This window comes from Pongo pygmaeus, chromosome 22 (assembly GCF_028885625.2).
Source record: "Pongo pygmaeus isolate AG05252 chromosome 22, NHGRI_mPonPyg2-v2.0_pri, whole genome shotgun sequence".
Lineage (NCBI taxonomy): Eukaryota > Metazoa > Chordata > Mammalia > Primates > Hominidae > Pongo > Pongo pygmaeus.
In genome coordinates, this window is record NC_072395.2 from 24,946,150 (window position 1) to 24,965,966 (window position 19,817).

General features: G+C 37.4%; 1 protein-coding gene across 1 annotated transcript in view; it reads right to left on the reverse strand.

Moving 5' to 3' along the window:
• LOC129022326 (ankyrin repeat domain-containing protein 36C-like) overlaps window positions 1-15,815 on the reverse strand; it is a 120,889-nt gene extending 105,074 nt beyond the window's left edge. Inside the window, exons 1-5 of the mRNA XM_054468443.2 lie at window positions 15,754-15,815; window positions 13,137-13,197; window positions 12,584-12,614; window positions 11,289-11,445; window positions 10,366-10,432 (exon numbers count right to left, since the gene is read on the reverse strand). Coding sequence (XP_054324418.2) covers window positions 10,366-10,432; window positions 11,289-11,374 — 153 coding nt within the window. The 5' untranslated portion in view covers window positions 11,375-11,445; window positions 12,584-12,614; window positions 13,137-13,197; window positions 15,754-15,815. The remainder of the gene's footprint in view (window positions 1-10,365; window positions 10,433-11,288; window positions 11,446-12,583; window positions 12,615-13,136; window positions 13,198-15,753) is intronic.
• Window positions 15,816-19,817: the final 4,002 nt, after the last annotated feature.

The following is a 19,817-nucleotide window of genomic DNA, read 5'->3' on the forward strand; positions in this document are numbered from 1 at the left end:
TAAAAATCAGGGAAAGGATTAAGCAAAATAATCATATGACTATGCAAGCTGAAGATTTACATGTCTTCAAATACACTATGCCTGTCAATCAGGACCCAATACTCACATGAAGAGAGAAGAAATTTATTTTAAACATCAAGTCAAAAGGATTCATGAGTTTTAGAGCTGAATAAATATATGTGCAAGGTATAACAACTATAACTAATAAACTTAATAATGCTTCTAGAGAATAATACAAAATGTCGCAACTGAAGGAGATAGTTTTAACAGTAAAAAGTAATATTCCAGAGATAATTCTGTGCACTCTGTGGGCAATATTTCTTTCCTTAGGATTCTATAAAAATAGGTACTTTGATTAGAAAACAATCATGAGGGTTGATTGCAGTCATCACATGTATGTTCTTAAGTACAGATGTTATCAGCACAAGGTAAGTCAGACTAGCTCCAGAAATAAGTAATAATTTATTTCTTTAAGAGGGTTCCAGGTTAAAAATATATTTTTTCTCATTCAATGAATATAAATTAGAAACCTCCTTTAAAATTAACCAGAATTAGATCTCATTTGTCAATTTTCGCTTTTGTTGCCATTGCTTTTGGTGTTTTAGACATGAAGTCCTTGCCCATGCCTATGTCCTGAATGGTAATGCCTAGGTTTTCTTCTAGGGTTTTTATGGTTTTAGGTCTAACATTTAAGTCTTTAATCCATCTTGAATTGATTTTTGTATAAGGTGTAAGGAAGGGATCCAGTTTCAGCTTTCTACATATGGCTAGCCAGTTTTCCAAGCACCATTTATTAAATAGGGAATCCTTTCCCCATTTCTTGTTTTTGTCAGGTTTGTCAAAGATCAGATAGTTGTAGATATGTGGCATTATTTCTGACGGCTCTGTTCTGTTCCATTGATCTATGTCTCTGTTTTGGTACCAGTACCATGCTGTTTTGGTTACTGTAGCCTTGTAGTATAGTTTGAAGTCAGGTAGTGTGATGGCTCCAGCTTTGTTCTTTTGGCTTAGGATTGACTTGGCGATGCGGGTTCTTTCTTTGTTCCATATGAACTTTAAAGTAGTTTTTTCCAATTCTGTGAAGAAAGTCATTGGTAGCTTGATGGGGATGGCATTCAATCTGTAAATTACCTTGGGAAGGATGGCCATTTTCACGATATTGATTCTTCCTACCCATGAGCATGGAATGTTCTTCCATTTGTTTGTATCCTCTTTTATTTCATTGTGCAGTGGTTTGTAGTTTTCCTTGAAGAGGTCCTTCACATCCCTTGTAAGTTGGATTCCTAGGTATTTTATTCTCTTTGAAGCAATTGTGAATGGGAGTTCACTCATGATTTGGCTCTCTGTTTGTCTTTTATTGATGTATAAGAATGCTTGTGATTTTTGCACATTGATTTTGTATCCTGAGACTTTGCTGAAGTTGCCTATCAGCTTAAGGAGATTTTGGGCTGAGACAATGGGGTTTTCTAGATATACTATCATGTCATCTGCAAACAGGGACAATTTGACTTCCTCTTTTCCTAATTGAATACCCTTGATTTCCTTCTCCTGCCTAATTGCCCTGGCCAGAACTTCCAACACTATGTTGAATAGAAGTGGTGAGAGAGGGCATCCCTGTCTTGTGCCAGTTTTCAAAGGGAATGCTTCCAGTTTTTGCCCATTCAGTATGATATTGGCTGTGGGTTTGTCATAAATAGCTCTTATTATTTTGAGATACATCCCATCAATACCTAATTTATTGAGAGTTTTTAGCATGAAGGGTTGTTGAATTTTGTCAAAGGACTTTTCTGCATCTATTCAGATAATGATGGGGTTTTTGTCTTTGGTTCTGTTTATATGCTGGATTACATTTATTGATTTGCATATATTGAGCCAGCCTTGCATCCCAGGGATGAAGCCCACTTGATCATGGTGAGTTCATGTCCTTTGTAGGGACATGGATGAAATTGGAAATCATCATTCTCAGTAAACTATCACAAGAACAAAAAACCAAACACCGCATATTCTCACACATAGGTGGGAATTGAACAGTGAGAACACATGGACACAGGAAGGGGAACATCACACTTCGGGGACTGTTGTGGGGTCGGGGGAGGGGGGAGGGATAGCATTGGGAGATATACCTAATGCTAGATGACGAGTTAGTGGGTGCAGCGCACCAGCATGGCACATGTATACATATGTAACTTACCTGCACATTGCACACATGTACCATAAAACCTAAAGTATAATAATAATAATAATAATAATAATAATAATAAAGAAAAAAAAATTAACCAGAAATGGCTAGGCGTGGTTGCTCACGCCTGTAATCCCAGCACTTTGGGAGGCCAAGGTGGGCAGATCACGAGGTCAGGAGATCGAGACCATCCTGGCTAACACAGTGAAACTCCATCGCTACTAAAAATATTTTAAAAATTAGCTGGACGTGAGAGCGGGCGCCTATAGTCTCAGCTACTCGCGAAGCTGAGGCAGGAAAATGGCATGAACCCGGAAGGTGGAGCTTGCAGTGAGCCGAGATCACCCACCACCCTCCAGTCTGGGTGACTGAAGGAGACTGCGTCTCAAAAAAAAAAATGAACCAGAAATTTTAATTTTTATTAATTTATGTATTAATTAATTTTTATTAATTTTAATTTTTATTATTTAATTACTTAATTGCCATGATCATTCACCTGAAAGCTGAAACATTCTTACTACAGAGAGAGAGAGAGAGAGAGAGAGAGACACACAGACAGAGAGACAGAGGAAAAAAAAAACAATAAAATTCCAGCAACTTAACACCTGGAGAAAGAATTTTTATTCAGAATTCGAAAGAGTAATGTATGCCCTGAAAAATATGTATTTAGTAGAACATGGTTGAGACTTTAAAAATTTAAGAAAATTTAACCTAAAATCTTTATTTTATTTTATTTTATTTTATTTTTTTATTTTATTTTATTTATTATTATTATTATTATTATACTTTAGGCTCTATGGTACATGTGCGCAACGTGCCGGTAAGTTACATATGTATACATGTGCCATGCTGGTGCGCTGCAACCACCAACTCGTCATCTAGCATTAGGTATATCTCCCAATGCTATCCCTCCTCCCTCCACCCACCCCACAACAGTCCCCAAAGTGTGATGTTCCCCTTCCTGTGTCCATGTGTTCTCATTATTCAATTCCCACCTATGAGTGAGACCATGCGGTGTTTGGTTTTTTGTTCTTGCGATAGTTTACTGAGAATGATGATTTCCAATTTCATCCATGTCCCTACAAAGGACGTGAACTCATCATTTTTTATGGCTGCATAGTATTCCATGGTGTATATGTGCCACATTTTCTTAATGCAGTCTATCATTGTTGGACATTAGGGTTGGTTCCAAGTCTTTGCTATTGTGAATAGTGCGGCAATAAACATACACGTGCATGTGTCTTTATAGCAGCATGATTTATAGTCCTTTGGGTATATATCCAGTAATGGGATGGCTGGGTCAAATGGAATTTCTAGTTCTAGATCCCTGAGGAATCGCCACACTGACTTCCACAAGGGTTGAACTTGTTTACAGTCCCACCAACAGTGTAAAAGTGTTCCTATTTCTCCACATCCTCTCCAGCACCTGTTGTTTCCTGACTTTTTAATGATTGCCATTCTAACTGGTGTGAGATGGTATCTCATTGTGGTTTTGATTTGCATTTCTCTAATGGCCAGTGATGGTGAGCATTTTTTCATGTGTTTTTTGGCTGCATAAATGTCTTCTTTTGAGGAGTGTCTGTTCATGTCCTTCGCCCACTTTTTGATGGGGTTGTTTGTTTTTTTCTTGTAAATTTGTTGGAGTTCATTGTAGATTCTGGATATTAGCCCTTTATCAGATGAGTAGGTTGCGAAAATTTTCTCCCATTTTGTAGGTTGCCTGTTCACTCTCATGGTAGTTTCCTTTGCTGTGCAGAAGCTCTTTAGTTTAATTAGATCCCATTTGTCAACTTTGGCTTTTGTTGCCATTGCTTTTGGTGTTTTAGACATGAAGTCCTTGCCCATGCCTATGTCCTTAATGGTATTGCCTAGGTTTTCTTCTAGGGTTTTTATGGTTTTAGGTCTAACATTTAAGTCTTTAATCCATCTTGAATTGATTTTTGTATAAGGTGCAAGGAAGGGATCCAGTTTCAGCTTTCTACATATGGCTAGCCAGTTTTCCAAGCACCATTTATTAAATAGGGGATCCTTTTCCCATTTCTTGTTTTTGTCAGGTTTGTCAAAGATCAGATAGTTGTAAATATGTGGCATTATTTCTGAAGGCTCTGTTCTGTTCCATTGATCTATGTCTCTGTTTTGGTACCAGTACCATGCTGTTTTGGTTACTGTAGCCTTGTAGTATAGTTTGAAGTCAGGTAGCGTGATGCCTCCAGCTTTGTTCTTTTGCCTTAGGATTGACTTGGCGATGCGGGCTCTTTTTTGGTTCCATATGAACTTTAAAGTAGTTTTTTCCAATTCTGTGAAGAAAGTCATTGGTAACTTGATGGGGATGGCATTGAATCTGTAAATTACCTTGGGAAGTATGGCCACTTTCATGATATTGATTCTTCCTACCCATGAGCATGGAATGTTCTTCCATTTGTTTGTATCCTCTTTTATTTCCTTGAGCAGTGGTTTGTAGTTCTCCTTGAAGAGGTCCTTCACATCCCTTGTAAGTTGGATTCCTAGGTATTTTATTCTCTTTGAAGCAATTGTGAATGGGAATTCACTCATGATTTGGCTCTCTGTTTGTCTGTTATTGATGTATAAGAATGCTTGTGATTTTTGTACATTGATTTTGTATCCTGAGACTTTGCTAAAGTTGCTTATCAGCTTAAGGAGATTTTGGGCTGAGACAATGGGGTTTTCTAGATATACTATCATGTCATCTGCAAACAGGGACAATTTGACTTCCTCTTTTCCTAATTGAATACCCTTGATTTCCTTCTCTTGCCTAATTGCCCTGGCCAGAACTTCCAACACTATGTTGAATAGAAGTGGTGAGAGAGGGCATCTCTGTCTTGTGCCAGTTTTCAAAGGGAATGCTTCCAGTTTTTGCCCATTCAGTATGATATTGGCTGTGGGTTTGTCACAAATAGTTCTTATTATTTTGAGATACGACACATCAATACCTAATTTATTGAGAGTTTTTAGCATGAAGGGTTGTTGAATTTTGTCAAAGGCCTTTTCTGCATCTATTGAGATAATCACGTGGTTTTTGACTTTGGTTCTGTTTATATGCTGGATTACATTTATTGATTTGCGTATATTGAACCAGCCTTGCATCCCACGGATGAAGCCCACTTGATCATGGTGGATAAGCTTTTTGATGTGCTGCTGGATTCTGTTTGCCAGTATTTTATTGAGGATTTTTGCATCAATGTTCATCAAGGATATTGGTCTAAAATTCTCTTTTTTTGTTGTGTCTCTGCCAGGCTTTGGTATCAGGATGATGTTGGCCTCATAAAATTACTTAGGGAGGATTCCCTCTTTTTCTATTGATTGGAATAGTTTCAGAAGGAATGGTACCAGCTCATCCTTGTACCTCTGGTAGAATTCGGCTGTGAACCCATCTGGTCCTGGACTTTTTTTGGTTGGTAAGCTATTGATTATTGCCACAATTTCAGCTCCTGTTATTGGTCTCTTCAGAGATTCAACTTCTTCCTGGTTTAGTCTTGGGAGGGTGTATGTGTTGAGGAATTTATCCATTTATTCTAGATTTTCTAGTTTATTTGCATAGAGGTGTTTGTAATATTCTCTGATGGTAGTTTGTATTTCTGTGGGATCGGTGGTGATATCCCCTTTATCATTTTTTATTGCATCTATTTGATTCTTCTCTCTTTTTTTCTTTATTAATCTTGCTAGCAGTCTATCAATTTTGTTGATCCTTTCAAAAAACCAGCTCCTGGATTCATTGATTTTTTGAAGGGTTTTTTGTGTCTCTATTTCCTTCAGTTCTGCTCTGATTTTAGTTATTTCTTGCCTTCTGCTAGCTTTTGAATGTGTTTGCTCTTGCTTTTCTAGTTCTTTTAATTGTGATGTTAGGGTGTCAATTTTGGATCTTTCCTGCTTTCTCTTGTGGGCATTTAGTGCTATAAATTTCCCTCTACACACTGCTTTGAATGCATCCCAGAGATTCTGGTATGTTGTGTCTTGGTTCTCGTTGGTTTCAAAGAACATCTTTATTTCTGCCTTCATTTCGTTATGTACCCAGTAGTCATTCAGGAGCAGGTTGTTCAGTTTCCATGTAGTTAAGCGGTTTTGAGTGAGATTCTTAATCCTGAGTTCTAGCTAGATTGCACTGTGATCTGAGAGATAGTTTGTTATAATTTCTGTTCTTTTACATTTATTGAGGAGAGATTTACTTCCAAGTATATGGTCAATTTTGGAATAGGTGTGGTGTGGGGCTGAAAAAAATGTATACTGTTGATTTGGGGTGGAGAGTTCTGTAGATGTCTATTAGGTCTGCTTGGTGCAGAGCTGAGTTCAATTCCTGGGTATCATTGTTGATTTTCTGTTTCATTGATCTGTGTAATGTTGACAGTGGGGTGTTAAAGTCTACCATTATCAATGTGTGGGAGTCTAAGTCTCTTTGTAGGTCACTCAGGACTTGCTTTATGAATCTGGGTGCTCCTGTATTGGGTGCATATATATTTAGGATAGTTAGCTCTTCTTGTTGAATTAATCCCTTTACCATTATGTAATGGCCTTCTTTGTCTCTTTTGATCTTTGTTGGTTTAAAGTCTGTTTTATCAGAGACTAGGATTGCAACCCCTGCCTTTTTTTGTTTTCCATTTGCTTGGTAGATCTTCCTCCATCCTTTTATTTTGAGCCTATGTGTGTCTCTGCACGTGAGATGGGTTTCCTGAATACAGCACACTGATGGGTCCTGAGTCTTTATCCAATTTGCCAGTCTGTGTCTTTTAATTGGAGCATTTAGCCCATTTACATTTAAAGTTAATACTGTTATGTGTGAATCTGATCCTGTCATTATGATGTTAGCTGGTTATTTTGCTCGTTAATTGATGCAGTCTCTTCCTAGTCTCGATGGTCTTTACATTTGGGTATGATTTTGCAGTGGCTGGTACCGGTTGTGCCTTTCCATGTTTAGCACTTCCTTCAGGAGCTCTTTTAGGGCAGGCCTGGTGGTGACAAAATCTCTCAGCATTTGCTTGTCTGTAAAGTATTTTATTTCTCCTTCACTTATGAAGCTTAGTTTGGCAGGATATGAAATTCTGGGTTGAAAATTCTTTTCTTTAAGAATGTTGAATATTGGCCCCCACTCTCTTCTGGTTTGTAGGGTTTCTGCCGAGAGATCCGCTGTTAGTCTGATGGGCTTCCCTTTGATGGTAACCTGACCTTTCTCTCTGGCTGCCCTTAACATTTTTTCCTTCATTTCAACATTGGTGAATCTGACAATTATGTGTCTTGGAGTTGCTCTTCTCGAGGAGTATCTTTGTGGCGTTCTCTGTATTTCCTGAATCTGAATGTTGGCCTGCCTTGCTAGATTGGGGAAGTTCTCCTGGATAATATCCTGCAGAGTGTTTTCCAACTTGTTTCCATTCTCCCCGTCACTTTCAGGTACACCAATCAGACGTAGATTTGGTCTTTTCACATAGTCCCACATTTCTTGGAGGCTTTGCTCATTTCTTTTTATTCTTTTTTCTCTAAACTTCCCTTCTCACTTCATTTCATTCATTTCATCTTCCAGGGCTGATACCCTTTCTTCCATTTGATCGCATCAGCTCCTGCGGCTTCTGCATTCTTCACGTAGTTCTCGAGCCTTGGTTTTCAGCTCCACCAGCTCCTTTAAGCACTTCTCTGTATTGGTTGTTCTAGTTATACATTCTTCTAAATTTTTTTCAAAGTTTTCAACTTCTTTGCCTTTGGTTTGAATATCCCCCCGTAGCTTGGAGTAATTTGATCGTCTGAAGCCTTCTTCTCTCAGCTCATCAAAGTCATTCTCTGTCCAGCTTTGTTCCATTGCTGGTGAGGAACTGCGTTCCTTTGGAGGAGGAGAGGTACTCTGCTTTTTAGAGTTTCCAGATTTTCTGCTCTGTTTTTACCCCATCTTTGTGGTTTTATCTACTTTTGGTCTTTGATGATGGTGATGTACAGATGGATTTTTGGTGTGGATTTCCTTTCTGTTAGTTTTCCTTCTAACAGACAGGACCCTCAGCTGCAGGTCTGTTGGAGTACCTGGCCGGCCGTGTGAGGTGTCAGTCTGCCCCTGCTGAGGGGTGCCTCCCAGTTAGGCTGCTCGGGGGTCAGGGGTCAGGGACCCACTTGAGGAGGCAGTCAGCCCGTTCTCAGATCTCCAGTTGCGTGCTGGGAGAACCACTGCTCTCCTCAAAGCTGTCAGACAGGGACATTTAAGTCTGCAGAGGTTACTGCTGTCTTTTTGTTTGTCTGTGCCCTGTCCCCAGAGGTGGAGCCTACAGAGGCAGGCAGGCCTCCTTCAGCTGTGGTGGGCTCCACCCAGTTCAAGCTTCCAGGCTGCTTTGTTTACCTAAGCGAGCCTGGGCAATGGCGGGCGCCCCTCCCCCAGCCTCGCTGCCAACTTGCTGTTTGATCTCAGACTGCTGTGCTAGCGATCAGTGAGACTCCGTGGGCATAGGACCCTCTGAGCCAGGTGCGGGCTATACTATCCTGGGGCACCGTTTCCTAAGCCCGTCGGAAAAGCACAGTATTCGGGTGGGAGTGGCCCGATTTTCCAAGTGCCGTCTGTCACCCCTGGAAAGGGAACTCCCTGACCCCTTGCGCTTCCCGAGTGAGGCAATGCCTCACCCCTGCTTCGGCTGGCGCACGGTGCACTCACCCACTGACCTGCGCCCACTGTCTGGAACTCCCTAGTGAGATGAACATGGTACCTCAGATGGAAATGCAGAAATCACCCGTCTTCTGCGTCGCTCGCGCTGGGAGCTGTAGACCGGACCTGTTCCTATTCGGCCATCTTGGCTCCTCCCCCCCTAAAATCCTAATTGAAGCTTCCAGTTGGAAGATATTTGAAAACATGCTGTATCCACCTTTCCTATTTCCTTTCCATCTTTTCCAATTTTCATTTTCTTCTGTGACATATTTTCCCACCATAACTCACCTCAACTTATACATTCTCAACATTAGAAGAAAAGATAAATTGAGAACATTCAAGACATTTAATAGATTTAATTATTAGATATCTTATGCATATTATGTTACCTGTAACATTCCTTTAAAAAAAGCCCATTTCCCTGTTTGTTGATTCATATTAAAAACTAATAAAATGTTTCCTACATGCACGACCTTATTCTGGGTACTCAAGATACATACAAATAGGTTTCTAGCTTCAAGTGGCTCATAGTAATGCAGGAGTTTTACAATCATTTCTTCAATAACTAAGCACAAAAGCCTCTGAAATTTGAAATTTAAAATGAGATACAAAGACCCTGAGTGGATTTTTTTTAATTAAAATACAAACACCTTGTGAAATTAAAGTCTCACTATAGAAATATGAAGAGTCTCTGCTTATCAAACAGGTTGTTATTTTAAACAAAATACATATTCTTCAATTAGATAAAGAGTTTAAAGTATACTCTTAATAAAAAAGACTTCGAAAACACAGTGTAAACCCTCACTAATACTGATGTGAAAACAGAATTTAAATTTCTAATTTTCCACAACTTTTTAAAATTAGAGATAAGCTCTTGCTCTATTGCCAAGCTTGGTCTTAAACTCCTGGGCTCAAGAAATTCTCCTGGCTTGATCTCTTGAATAGGTGGGACTACAGGCACATGATACCATGTCTAGTTAAATTTCCACAATTTCTAATATTATTTCACTCTAATTATATAGAACCAAAAATAAAAATAAAGAAATAGCTCTCTGCAAAAATACTGTATGATGTTAAAATAGGTGTACAAGAAATAAAAGGAAACTATATGTTATGTGTAACAAGGTGATACCATGATTCCCATAATAAGTCATCTGATGTAACAAAGATTCATTTAAACAGAGGTATTATTAGTCATACTCATATGATACACAACTCAAAGTAAAAACACTTACTCAGAAAAGCCTAGACCAAAATTTGTATCTCCTCTGTTATGGGAAAGTGTTCCTGAACAACATTTTTCTGTCACTGTGTATTTTCCAGCAATTTTTTTTTCAGATCACACCTCTCAAAGTATTTATCAACTATTTCTTATTTGCAAAGTAAAAAAAAAAATTAAAATTAAGCCATCCTATTTCTTTAAAATGGTTATCTCTAATAAAAATTTTAATACTAACATAAAACAATGATAGGTAGACAACTGCTAAGTTTTAGAAGAAAATAACACAAAAAATGAGATTCAGAGTGAGAAAATTAATTTCACAAGAGAGTACTCTACCTCAGATTCCAAATGAAACTTATCCTTTGTCACAGGCTGTGCAACACTATTCAGTAGGGAGAGACACCTACAGAGCAAAAAGATATGACAAAAATGAGCACGTTCATTTCTTAAAAGAAAACAAAAACCATCAATCTATACATGCATGTCCCCTCCAAAAAAAATGGTAAAACAAAGTCTGAGGAAGGTCAGATATCCTTATATTAAATAATGTTTCTTGGTATAATTAAGATACGGCTTCCGTTTTAGAAAACATTTCAGTTACCTATTTCTGCTGCCACTTCTCCCAACCTATGAAATATCCAATGCAGAATCACCCTTAAACACGTAACAAATAGTGACAGGCATTATAATGGCACAGCCAGACAATAATTTCTCCTTATAAATTATCTACCCTAAAGACTAAACTGAAAATCCAGTTGATAACTGACACAACTTTTGTTACTCAAATGCACTAAACCTGATAACCTAAAACAAAGTAGAAAAGGCACTGTCTCTTCTCCATTATCTATTTCTAATTCAAAGACTCATCTGTGTCACTGGAATACGGGAATCTTGGATCTTCAGCATGTAAGCTACTTAGATTGTCCATGGATTCTCTTTACTCTAAACACTAAAGGGAGCCCCCTGAAACACTGCAAATGTTTGAAAGCTGAGTGTACAAAAGTCAAAGTACAAATGTACTATAGGAATATTCTTCACAGAAGATTAAAACATTAAAAATTATAAAACCCAATTATTGTCATTATATAGATCCTGCCTTATTAAGGTCCAAAAAACCAGCAAGCTTAAGAACCTTCATAGACACTCAGATACTCAAGAGAGAGACTGCTGGAAAAGTCTCCCTCCTGAGTACTTAGAGCTTCAATTCACTCATTACTATCTCAATATCATCCTTCCTACGGGCTCCCCCTTCTGGATACCTCTTCTGCAGAGATCCATGGCAATCTCCAATCAACATCTTCAAACTTGGCTGTCCCCTGCAAATTCCATTCTTATCCACTTTCATTGGGTTCAACAGCTCATTTCAGTCTCATCCTCTTCCACTGTGTTCACTAGAGCCACTCCATCTTTCTAAAACTAAAATCACTCAGTGACAGAATGATGTAAAAGAAGACTGGGTTTTGAACTAAGAAACCTGAGTGTGATTCTCATATCTCTGATTAACTGTATCCAAATAATTTTCTCTCTTTGAGTTTCGGGTTCTCCACCTGAACAACCACTTGATCAGGATGTTAAGCAAGGATTCAAGTACTAGAGGATATTTTGTTCAGTCTCTAGTATTTCTTAACATTCTGAAAGCCTATGCACCTCTGATTTTGTCTATAGGAAAATGGGGAATATTTAGCTGCCTTAAATGAAAACTAGAGTAGAAGATCATAAACCCTAAGAAAAGCAGAAGAGAAAGTAAAAAGAAATCAAGAAAATATTATTAAAATGTCACAGGAGGAAAAAAAAGAATCCAGAAAATAAGAAAAAGCTTCAGCGAACTAGGCAGGGTACTCACTTAAAGAGAAAACCTAACTGGGTAGACAGTCAGTAGAGAAATGAATTAGAAATATCCTTTTAACATATGCTAAATATAGCTAACATAACATGGACTATATTTAGATATTCTCGAAGCACAGTAAGATAATATTTTTATAGGACTCGCCTGGTCTTGCTTACAAAAAACTTAGGGTCCTGTGGCCACAGATAACTGAAAACTGCCTTTAAAACTTTGATGGTTAAAAAAAAAAAGTAATATGGTTACCACTGCCATTTTAAAAAATTTGGACAAAGTTTTGGAGTAGCCAGACTTCTAAATAACACTCTAAAGACAGTTAATATATTAAAAAAATGTGGCTTTCTGAATTGATCTGATGTAAATCAGTACCGTCATCCCATTTCTGCATAGGCCTCTATCCATCTATGCCTAGGGGCAAAAGAAGTGATTTGAGAGCCAAGCAGGACGATGGTCTAATCTTGGGTTGGCTACCTGTTAACTGCGGAACCATGAGCCAATATTTCAACCTCATTAAAGCAGAGTTGCCTAATTAGTAAAAACACAATATTAGCACAAATAGTTTGTAAAGCTGTGTGAAGATGACATGACATGATAAATGTTAAGCATGTAATATGGTGTCTAGCACAGAGTAGAGCACTAAACAGATACTAGTTTCTCTTCTCTCTATTCACTTAGTTAACATATCACTTTAAAAAATCAGTGAAATCATACCTGCCAATACACTCTTCAACAGGAGGAAGGACTATTAAAGAAAAAGTAAAATGCATTTTAAATCAACAATAGAAAACTATACAATACTAAAAATATAAACGAGCACAGTGGCTAGTTCCTATAATCCCAGCTACTCAGAAGGCTGAGGCAGAATTATCACTTGAAAAGCCGAGGAGGTTGAGACCAGCATGGGCAACATGGCAAGACTCTACCCTTATAAAAACAATAATAATAATCAACAAGGCCTGATGTGATGGGTCACGCCTGAAATCCTAGCAGTTTGCGAGGCCTAGGCGGGGGAATCACTTGAGGTCAAAAGTTTGAGACCAGCCTGGACAAAATGGTGAAACTCCATCTCTACTAAAAATACAAAAACTAGCCAGGTGTGGTGGTGTGCACCTGTAATCCCAGCTACTCGGGAGGCTGAGGCAAGAGAATCACTTGAACCCAGGAGGTGGAGGCTGCAGTGAGCCAAGATCACACCACTGCACTACAGCAAAAAAACAATGAAGAATCAGTAAATACCACAATAGGCACGCTTCAAAGAGCTTACCATCTTCTATAGGTCGTAGAGACATAATCTTTCTTTTTGGGATGTATAGTTTTGAAATAGTCTAGAAGAAAAACACAATAGGTTTAAGAAAAACATGGAGCAATTTAAATAATGATAATAGCCACCATTACTACATGATCTAACAGGGAAATATGGAAGTTGAAGTAATTCATACGTAGATTCAAACCTCAAGTCTGCCATTTATTTATCTACATATTCACATGGGGTGAAGGTTATGACTGGTGATACAGATATTTTCAAAATCTTACTTCCTTCAACCCCAGCTGATTATTATACAAATACTATGATATCCATTAGTTTCCTTTATTAGCCACAACAAACTGGGACAAAAATGTACTCATACGTAATTCACATTATTACTGAATAAAACTAATGATAAAAAAAGGAAATTAATCACATTATTTCTCAAAACAGGTATGCATGATGTATATCTCTCTGAATTACTTTCTGGGGGAAAAAATGTAAGAATGTAGTTTTTAGTAGTACTATATTTAAATGGGCTAGCGTCGGAAACAGTATAAGTTGCTTCTATTCTGTGTGTCAAAAGCTAAAAACAAATTATTGTATAACTTCAGCCCCTTCCAAAAAAGACAGAACAAAGCAACCGTCCACCTTATGGAGCAGTGATTCATGAATGAAGGCCACACATAGCTACTAAACAGAAAGCTGTAACTAAGTATCCTGACAACAGAAACAGAGGTGAAATGAAAGAATAGACACTAAAGACATGCGGTCTGCAAGGAAAAAGTTAGACTGAGGTAAATCATTTTTAAACAAACGGGAAGGAGGGAGAAACAAAGAAAAAAAGAGACATGACCAGTCAATCAAATATGAGCTTAAAAGAAAAGCTTGCATTCATAATATATGCCTAATAATACTGGTTAGCATTTACTCGACAATTTGTTTTGTGTAAATACTTATGTAATAAAGAGTTTCATTTGTTTACTATAAAATAACACATCCCAAGAGTTAACCATGATCATTCACCTGAAAGCTGAAATATTTTTACTACACAGAGAGAGACAGACAGACCGAGAGGGGGAAAAAAAAAAAAAAACAAAACAATAAAATTCCAGCAACTTAACACGTGGAGAAAGAATTTTTATTCAGAATTCGAAAGAGTAATGTATGTCCTGAAAAATATGTATTTAGTAGAACATGGTTGCGGCTTTAAAAATTTAAGAAAATTTAATCTAAAATCCTAATCCAAGCTTCCAGTTGGAAGATATTAGAAAACACGCTGTATCCACCTTTCCTATTTCCTTTCCATCTTTTCTAAATTTTATTTTCTTCTATATGACATATTTTCTCAACATAACTCACCTCAACTTATACATTCTCAACATTACAAGAAAAGATAAATTCAAAACATTCAAGAAATTTAATAGATTTAATTATTAGATATCTTAGGCGTATTATGTCACCTGTAACATTCCATTATAAAAAAGCCCATTTGCCTGGTTGTTGATTCACATTAAAAACTAATTAAATGCTTCTTACATGCCAGACATTATTCTGGGTACTCCAGGATACATACAAATAGGTTTTCTAGCTTCAAGTGGCTCACAGTAATGCAGGAGTTTTACAAGTATTTTTTCAATAACAGCACAAAAGCCTCTGACATTTAAAATTTAGAATGCGATACAAAGACCCTGAGTAGATTTTTTTTTTTTTATTACAATGCACAAACCTTGTGAAATTAAAGTCTGACCTTAGGAAAATGAAGAGTCTCTGCTTATCAAACAGGTTGTTATTTTAAACAAAACGCATATTCTTCAATTAGATAAAGAGTTTAAAGTATACTCTTAGTAAAAAGGACCCGGAAAACACAGTGTAAACCCTCTCTAACACAGATTTGACAACAGAATTTAAATTTCTAATCTTCCACAACTTTTTAAAATTAGAGATAAGCTCTTGCTCTATTGCCAAGCTTGGTCTTAAACTCCTGGGCTCAAGAAATTCTCCTGGCTTGATCTCTTGAATAGGTGGGACTACAGGCACATGATACCATGTCTAGTTAAATTTCCACAATTTCTAATATTACTTCACTCTAATTATAGAACCAAGAATAAAAATAAAGAAATAGCTCTCTGCAAAAATACTGTATGATGTTAAAATAGGTGTACAAGAAATAAAAAGAAACTATATGCTATGTGTAACAGGGTGATTCCATGATTCCCATAATAAGTCATCTGATGTAACAAAGATTCACTTAAACAGAGGTATTATTAGTCATACTCATATGATATACAACTCAAAGTAAAAACACTTACTCAGATAAGCCTAGACCAAAATTTGCATCTCCTCTGTTGTGGGAAAGCGTTCCCGAACAACATTTTTCTGTCACTGTGCATTTTCCAGCAATTTTTTTTTTTCAGGTCACACCTCTCAACGTATTTATCAACTATTTCTTATTTGCCAAAGTAAAAAAAATTAAAATTAACCCCTCCCATTTCTTTAAAATGGTTATCTCTAATAAAAGTTTTAATACTAACATAAAACAACGATAGGTAGACAACTGCTAAGTTTTAGAAGAAAATAATATAAAACATGAGATTCAGAGTGAGAAAATTAATTTCACAAGACAGTACTCTACCTCAGATTCCAAAGCAAACTCATCCTCTGTCACAGGCTGTACAACAGTATCCGGTCTGTAGAGACTCCTACGGAGCAAATAGATACAACAAAAACGAGCACGTTCATTTCTTAAAAGAAAACAAAAACCGTCAGTCTATACATGCATGTCCCCTCCAAAAAAAAAATGGTAAAACAAAGTCTGAGGAAACTCAGTTATCTGCATATTAAATAATATTTCCTGGTATAATTAAGATATGGCTTCCATTTTAGAAAACATTTCAGTTACCTATTTCTGCCTCCACCTCTCCCAAACTATGAAATATCCAATGCAGACTCACCCTTAAACCCGTAACAAATAGTGACAGGCATTATAACGGCACGGCCAGACAATAATTTGTCCTTATAAACTATCTACCCTAAAGGCTAAACTGAAAATCCAGTTGATATCTGACACAACTTTTCTTACTGAACTGGAGTAAACCTGATAACCTAAAACAAGGCAGAAAAGGCACCGTCTCTTCTCCATTATCTACTTCTGATTCAAAGACTAATCTGTGTCACTGGAAAATGAGAGTCTTGGATCTTCAGCATGTGAGCTACTTAAAGAGGGCCCACTGATTCTCTTCACCCTAGAACACTGCAGGGGGCCCCCTGAAACACTGCAAATGTTTGAAAGCTGAGTGTACAAAAGTCAAAGTACAAACGTATATGTTGTTAGGTTGTTATTGGGAATATCCTTCACAGAAGATTAAAACATTAGAAATTTTAAAATCCAATTATTGTCATTATATAGATCCTGCCTTATTCAGATCCACAAAAACCAGCAAGCTTAAGAACCTTCATAGACACTCAGATACCCAAGAGAGAGACTGCTGGAAAAGTCGCCCTCCTAAGCACTTATAGCTCCATTTCATTCATCACTATCTAAATATCTTCCTTCCTATGGGCTCCCACTTCTGGATCCCTCTTCTGCAGGGATCCGTGGCAATCTCCAATCTACATCTTCAGCCTAGGAAAGCCCAGATTCCTCAAAAGATGGGCTAACATAATTGAGAGTAGGAGCTCTCTATTCCTCTGCTTCTGGAAAGTAAGTTAGTCTCAGTCATCCACCCCAAGCATACGCATGTTACCAACTACCCAAAGGAAGCTTCACTGCCGGTTTGCCGGCCAATTCTACGTTTGCCCTACCCTACATGTACATGAGAGAATTGAGAAAAGAGTCAGAAAAAAAGAGACATCCACCCTGGGTCACAGATCCATGTACTTAAGCAATCTCCAGCTCCCTAGTTCTTGAGGGATTCTAAGCCCTCTGTAAGCTGGGATGGAAGAAGATGATACCACATTCCTATCTGCTCCGGAGACCCTTTCCAGTGGCTCAAATTCTTTTAACATTTTTCAATAAAACCTTGAAGTTTGTCAGTTCCTCCAGTTAAACAAACAAAAAGGCAGCACCCTCTTCAGAACTCCTTGAACGCCGTATTCTAATATGCCTTTCTTGATAGCTCCCAACATCCTGTGTTTTCAATTCCCTTATCTTTATCAAACTTGCATTAAACCAAATATTCAGATTTTTTCCTAAAACCCTCATTTCTATCCAACTAAGAGTTTGTTTCTCTTCAAATTTGGCTGTCCCCTGCAAATTCCATTCTTATGCACTTTCATTGGGTTCAACAGCTCATTCCATTCTCCTCCTCTTCCACCGTGTTCACTAGAGCCACTCCCTCTTTCTAAAACTAAAATCACTCAGTGACAGAATGATGTAAAAGAAGACTGGGTTTTGAACTAAGAAACCTGAGTGCAATTCTCATTTCTCTGATTTACTGTATCCAAATAATTTTCTCCCTTTGAGTTTCAGGTTCTCCACCTGAACAAACCACTTGATCAGGATGATAAGCAAGGATTCAAGTACTAGAGGATATTTTGTTTAGTCTCCAGGATTTCTTAACATTCTGAAACTCTATGCACCTCTGATTTTGCCTGTAGGAAAACGGGGAATATTTAGCGGCTGTTCACGAAAACTATAATAGAAGATCATAAGAAAAACAGAAGAGAAGTAAAAAGAAATCAAGAAAATATTACTAAAATGTCATAGAAGGAAAATAAAAGAATCCAGAGAATAAGAAAAAGCTTCAGCAAACTAGGCAGGGTACTCACTTAAAGAGAAAACCTAACTGGGTAGGCAGTAAGTAGAGAAATGAATTAGAAATATCCTTTTAATATATGCTAAATATAGTTAACATCACATGGACTATATTTAGATATTCGCCAAGCACAGTAAGAGAGTATTTTTCTGGCATTGGCTTGGTCTTGCTTTATGAAAATCTTAGGGTCCTGCGGCCACAGATAACTGATATCTGCCTTTAAAATGCTGATGGTTAAAAAAAAAAAAAAGTAATATGGTTACCACTGCCATTTCCAAAATATTTGGACAAACTTTTGGAGTAGCCAGGCTTCTAAGGAACACTTAGAAGTCAATGCATAACAAAATGACTCAGAGAGTCAATGCATAACGAAATGTGACTTTCTGAATTGATCTGATTTAAATCAGTACCACGATCCCATTGCTGCATAGATCTCTATCCACTTCTGCTTAGGGGCAAAAGAAGTGATTTCAGAGCCAGGCAGGATGATGGTCCAATCTTGGTTTGGCTACCTGTTTACTGTGGAATCATGAGTCAATATTTCAAACTCATTAAAGCAGAGTTGCCTAATTAGTAAAAATGCAATAATAGCACAAATAGTTTGTAAAGCTGTGTGATGACATGACATGATAAACGTTAAGCATGTAATATGGTGTCTAGCACAGAGTAGAACACTAAACAGATACTAGTTTCTCTTCTCTCTATTCACTTAGTTAAACATATCAATTTAAAAAATCTGTGAAATCATACCTGTGAAAACACTCTTTAGTAGGAGGAGGCACTATTAAACAAAAAAGTAAAATGCATTTTAAATCAACAATAGAAAACTACAGAATATTAAAAACATAAAAGAGCACAGTGGCTTGTTCCTACAATCTTAGCTACTCAGAAGGCTGAGGCAGAAGTATCACTTGAGAAGCCCAGGAGTTTGAGACCAGCCTGGCCAACATAGAAAGACTCTATCCTTATGATGATGATGATAACAATAATAATAATAATAATAATAATAATACAGAAGGCCTGGCACGGTGGCTCATGCCTGTAATCCTAGCAGTTTGGGAGGCCGAGGTGGGTTGATCGCTTGAAGTCAAGAGTCTGAGATCAGCCCGGACAACATCGTGAAACTCCATCTCTACTAAAAACACAAAAATTAGCCAGGTGTGGTGGTGCGCGCCTGTAATCCCAGCTACTCGGGAGGCTGAGGCAGGAGAATCACTTGAACCCAGGAGGTGGAAGTTGCAGTGAGCCAAGATCGTGCCACTGCACTACAACCTGGGCTGCAGACTAGTAGGACTGCATTTCAAAAAAAAAAGAAGAAGAAGAAGAAAAAAGACAAATAAATGAAGGGTAAGTAAATAATATAATAGGCAGGCTTCAAATAGCTTACCATCTTCTGTAGATTGTACAGAAATAATCCTTCTCTTTGGGATGTATGGTTTTGAAATAATCTAGAAGAAAAACACAATAGGTTTAAGAATAACATGGAGCAATTTAAATAATGATAATAGCCACTATTACTACATGATCTAACAGAAAAAAATATACACGTTGCAGTCACTCATACGTAGATTCAAACCCCAAGTCTGCCATTTAGTTATCTACATATTCACATGGGATGATGATTACGATTGGTGATACAGATATTCTCAAAATGTTACTCCTTTCAACCCCAGTTGATTATTATACAAATACTATGATATCCATTAGTATCTTTCATTAACCACAACAAACTGGGACAAAAATTTACTCCTATGTAATTTACAGTATTACTGAACAAAACTAATAATAAAAAGTCAATAATCACTTTATTTTTCAAAATATTTATGCATGATATATAGTTGTCTGAATTACTTTCTGTGGGAAAAAATGTGAGAATGTAGTTTTTAGTAGTACTATATTTAAATGAGCTAGCATCGGAAACAGTATAAGTTGCTTCTATTCT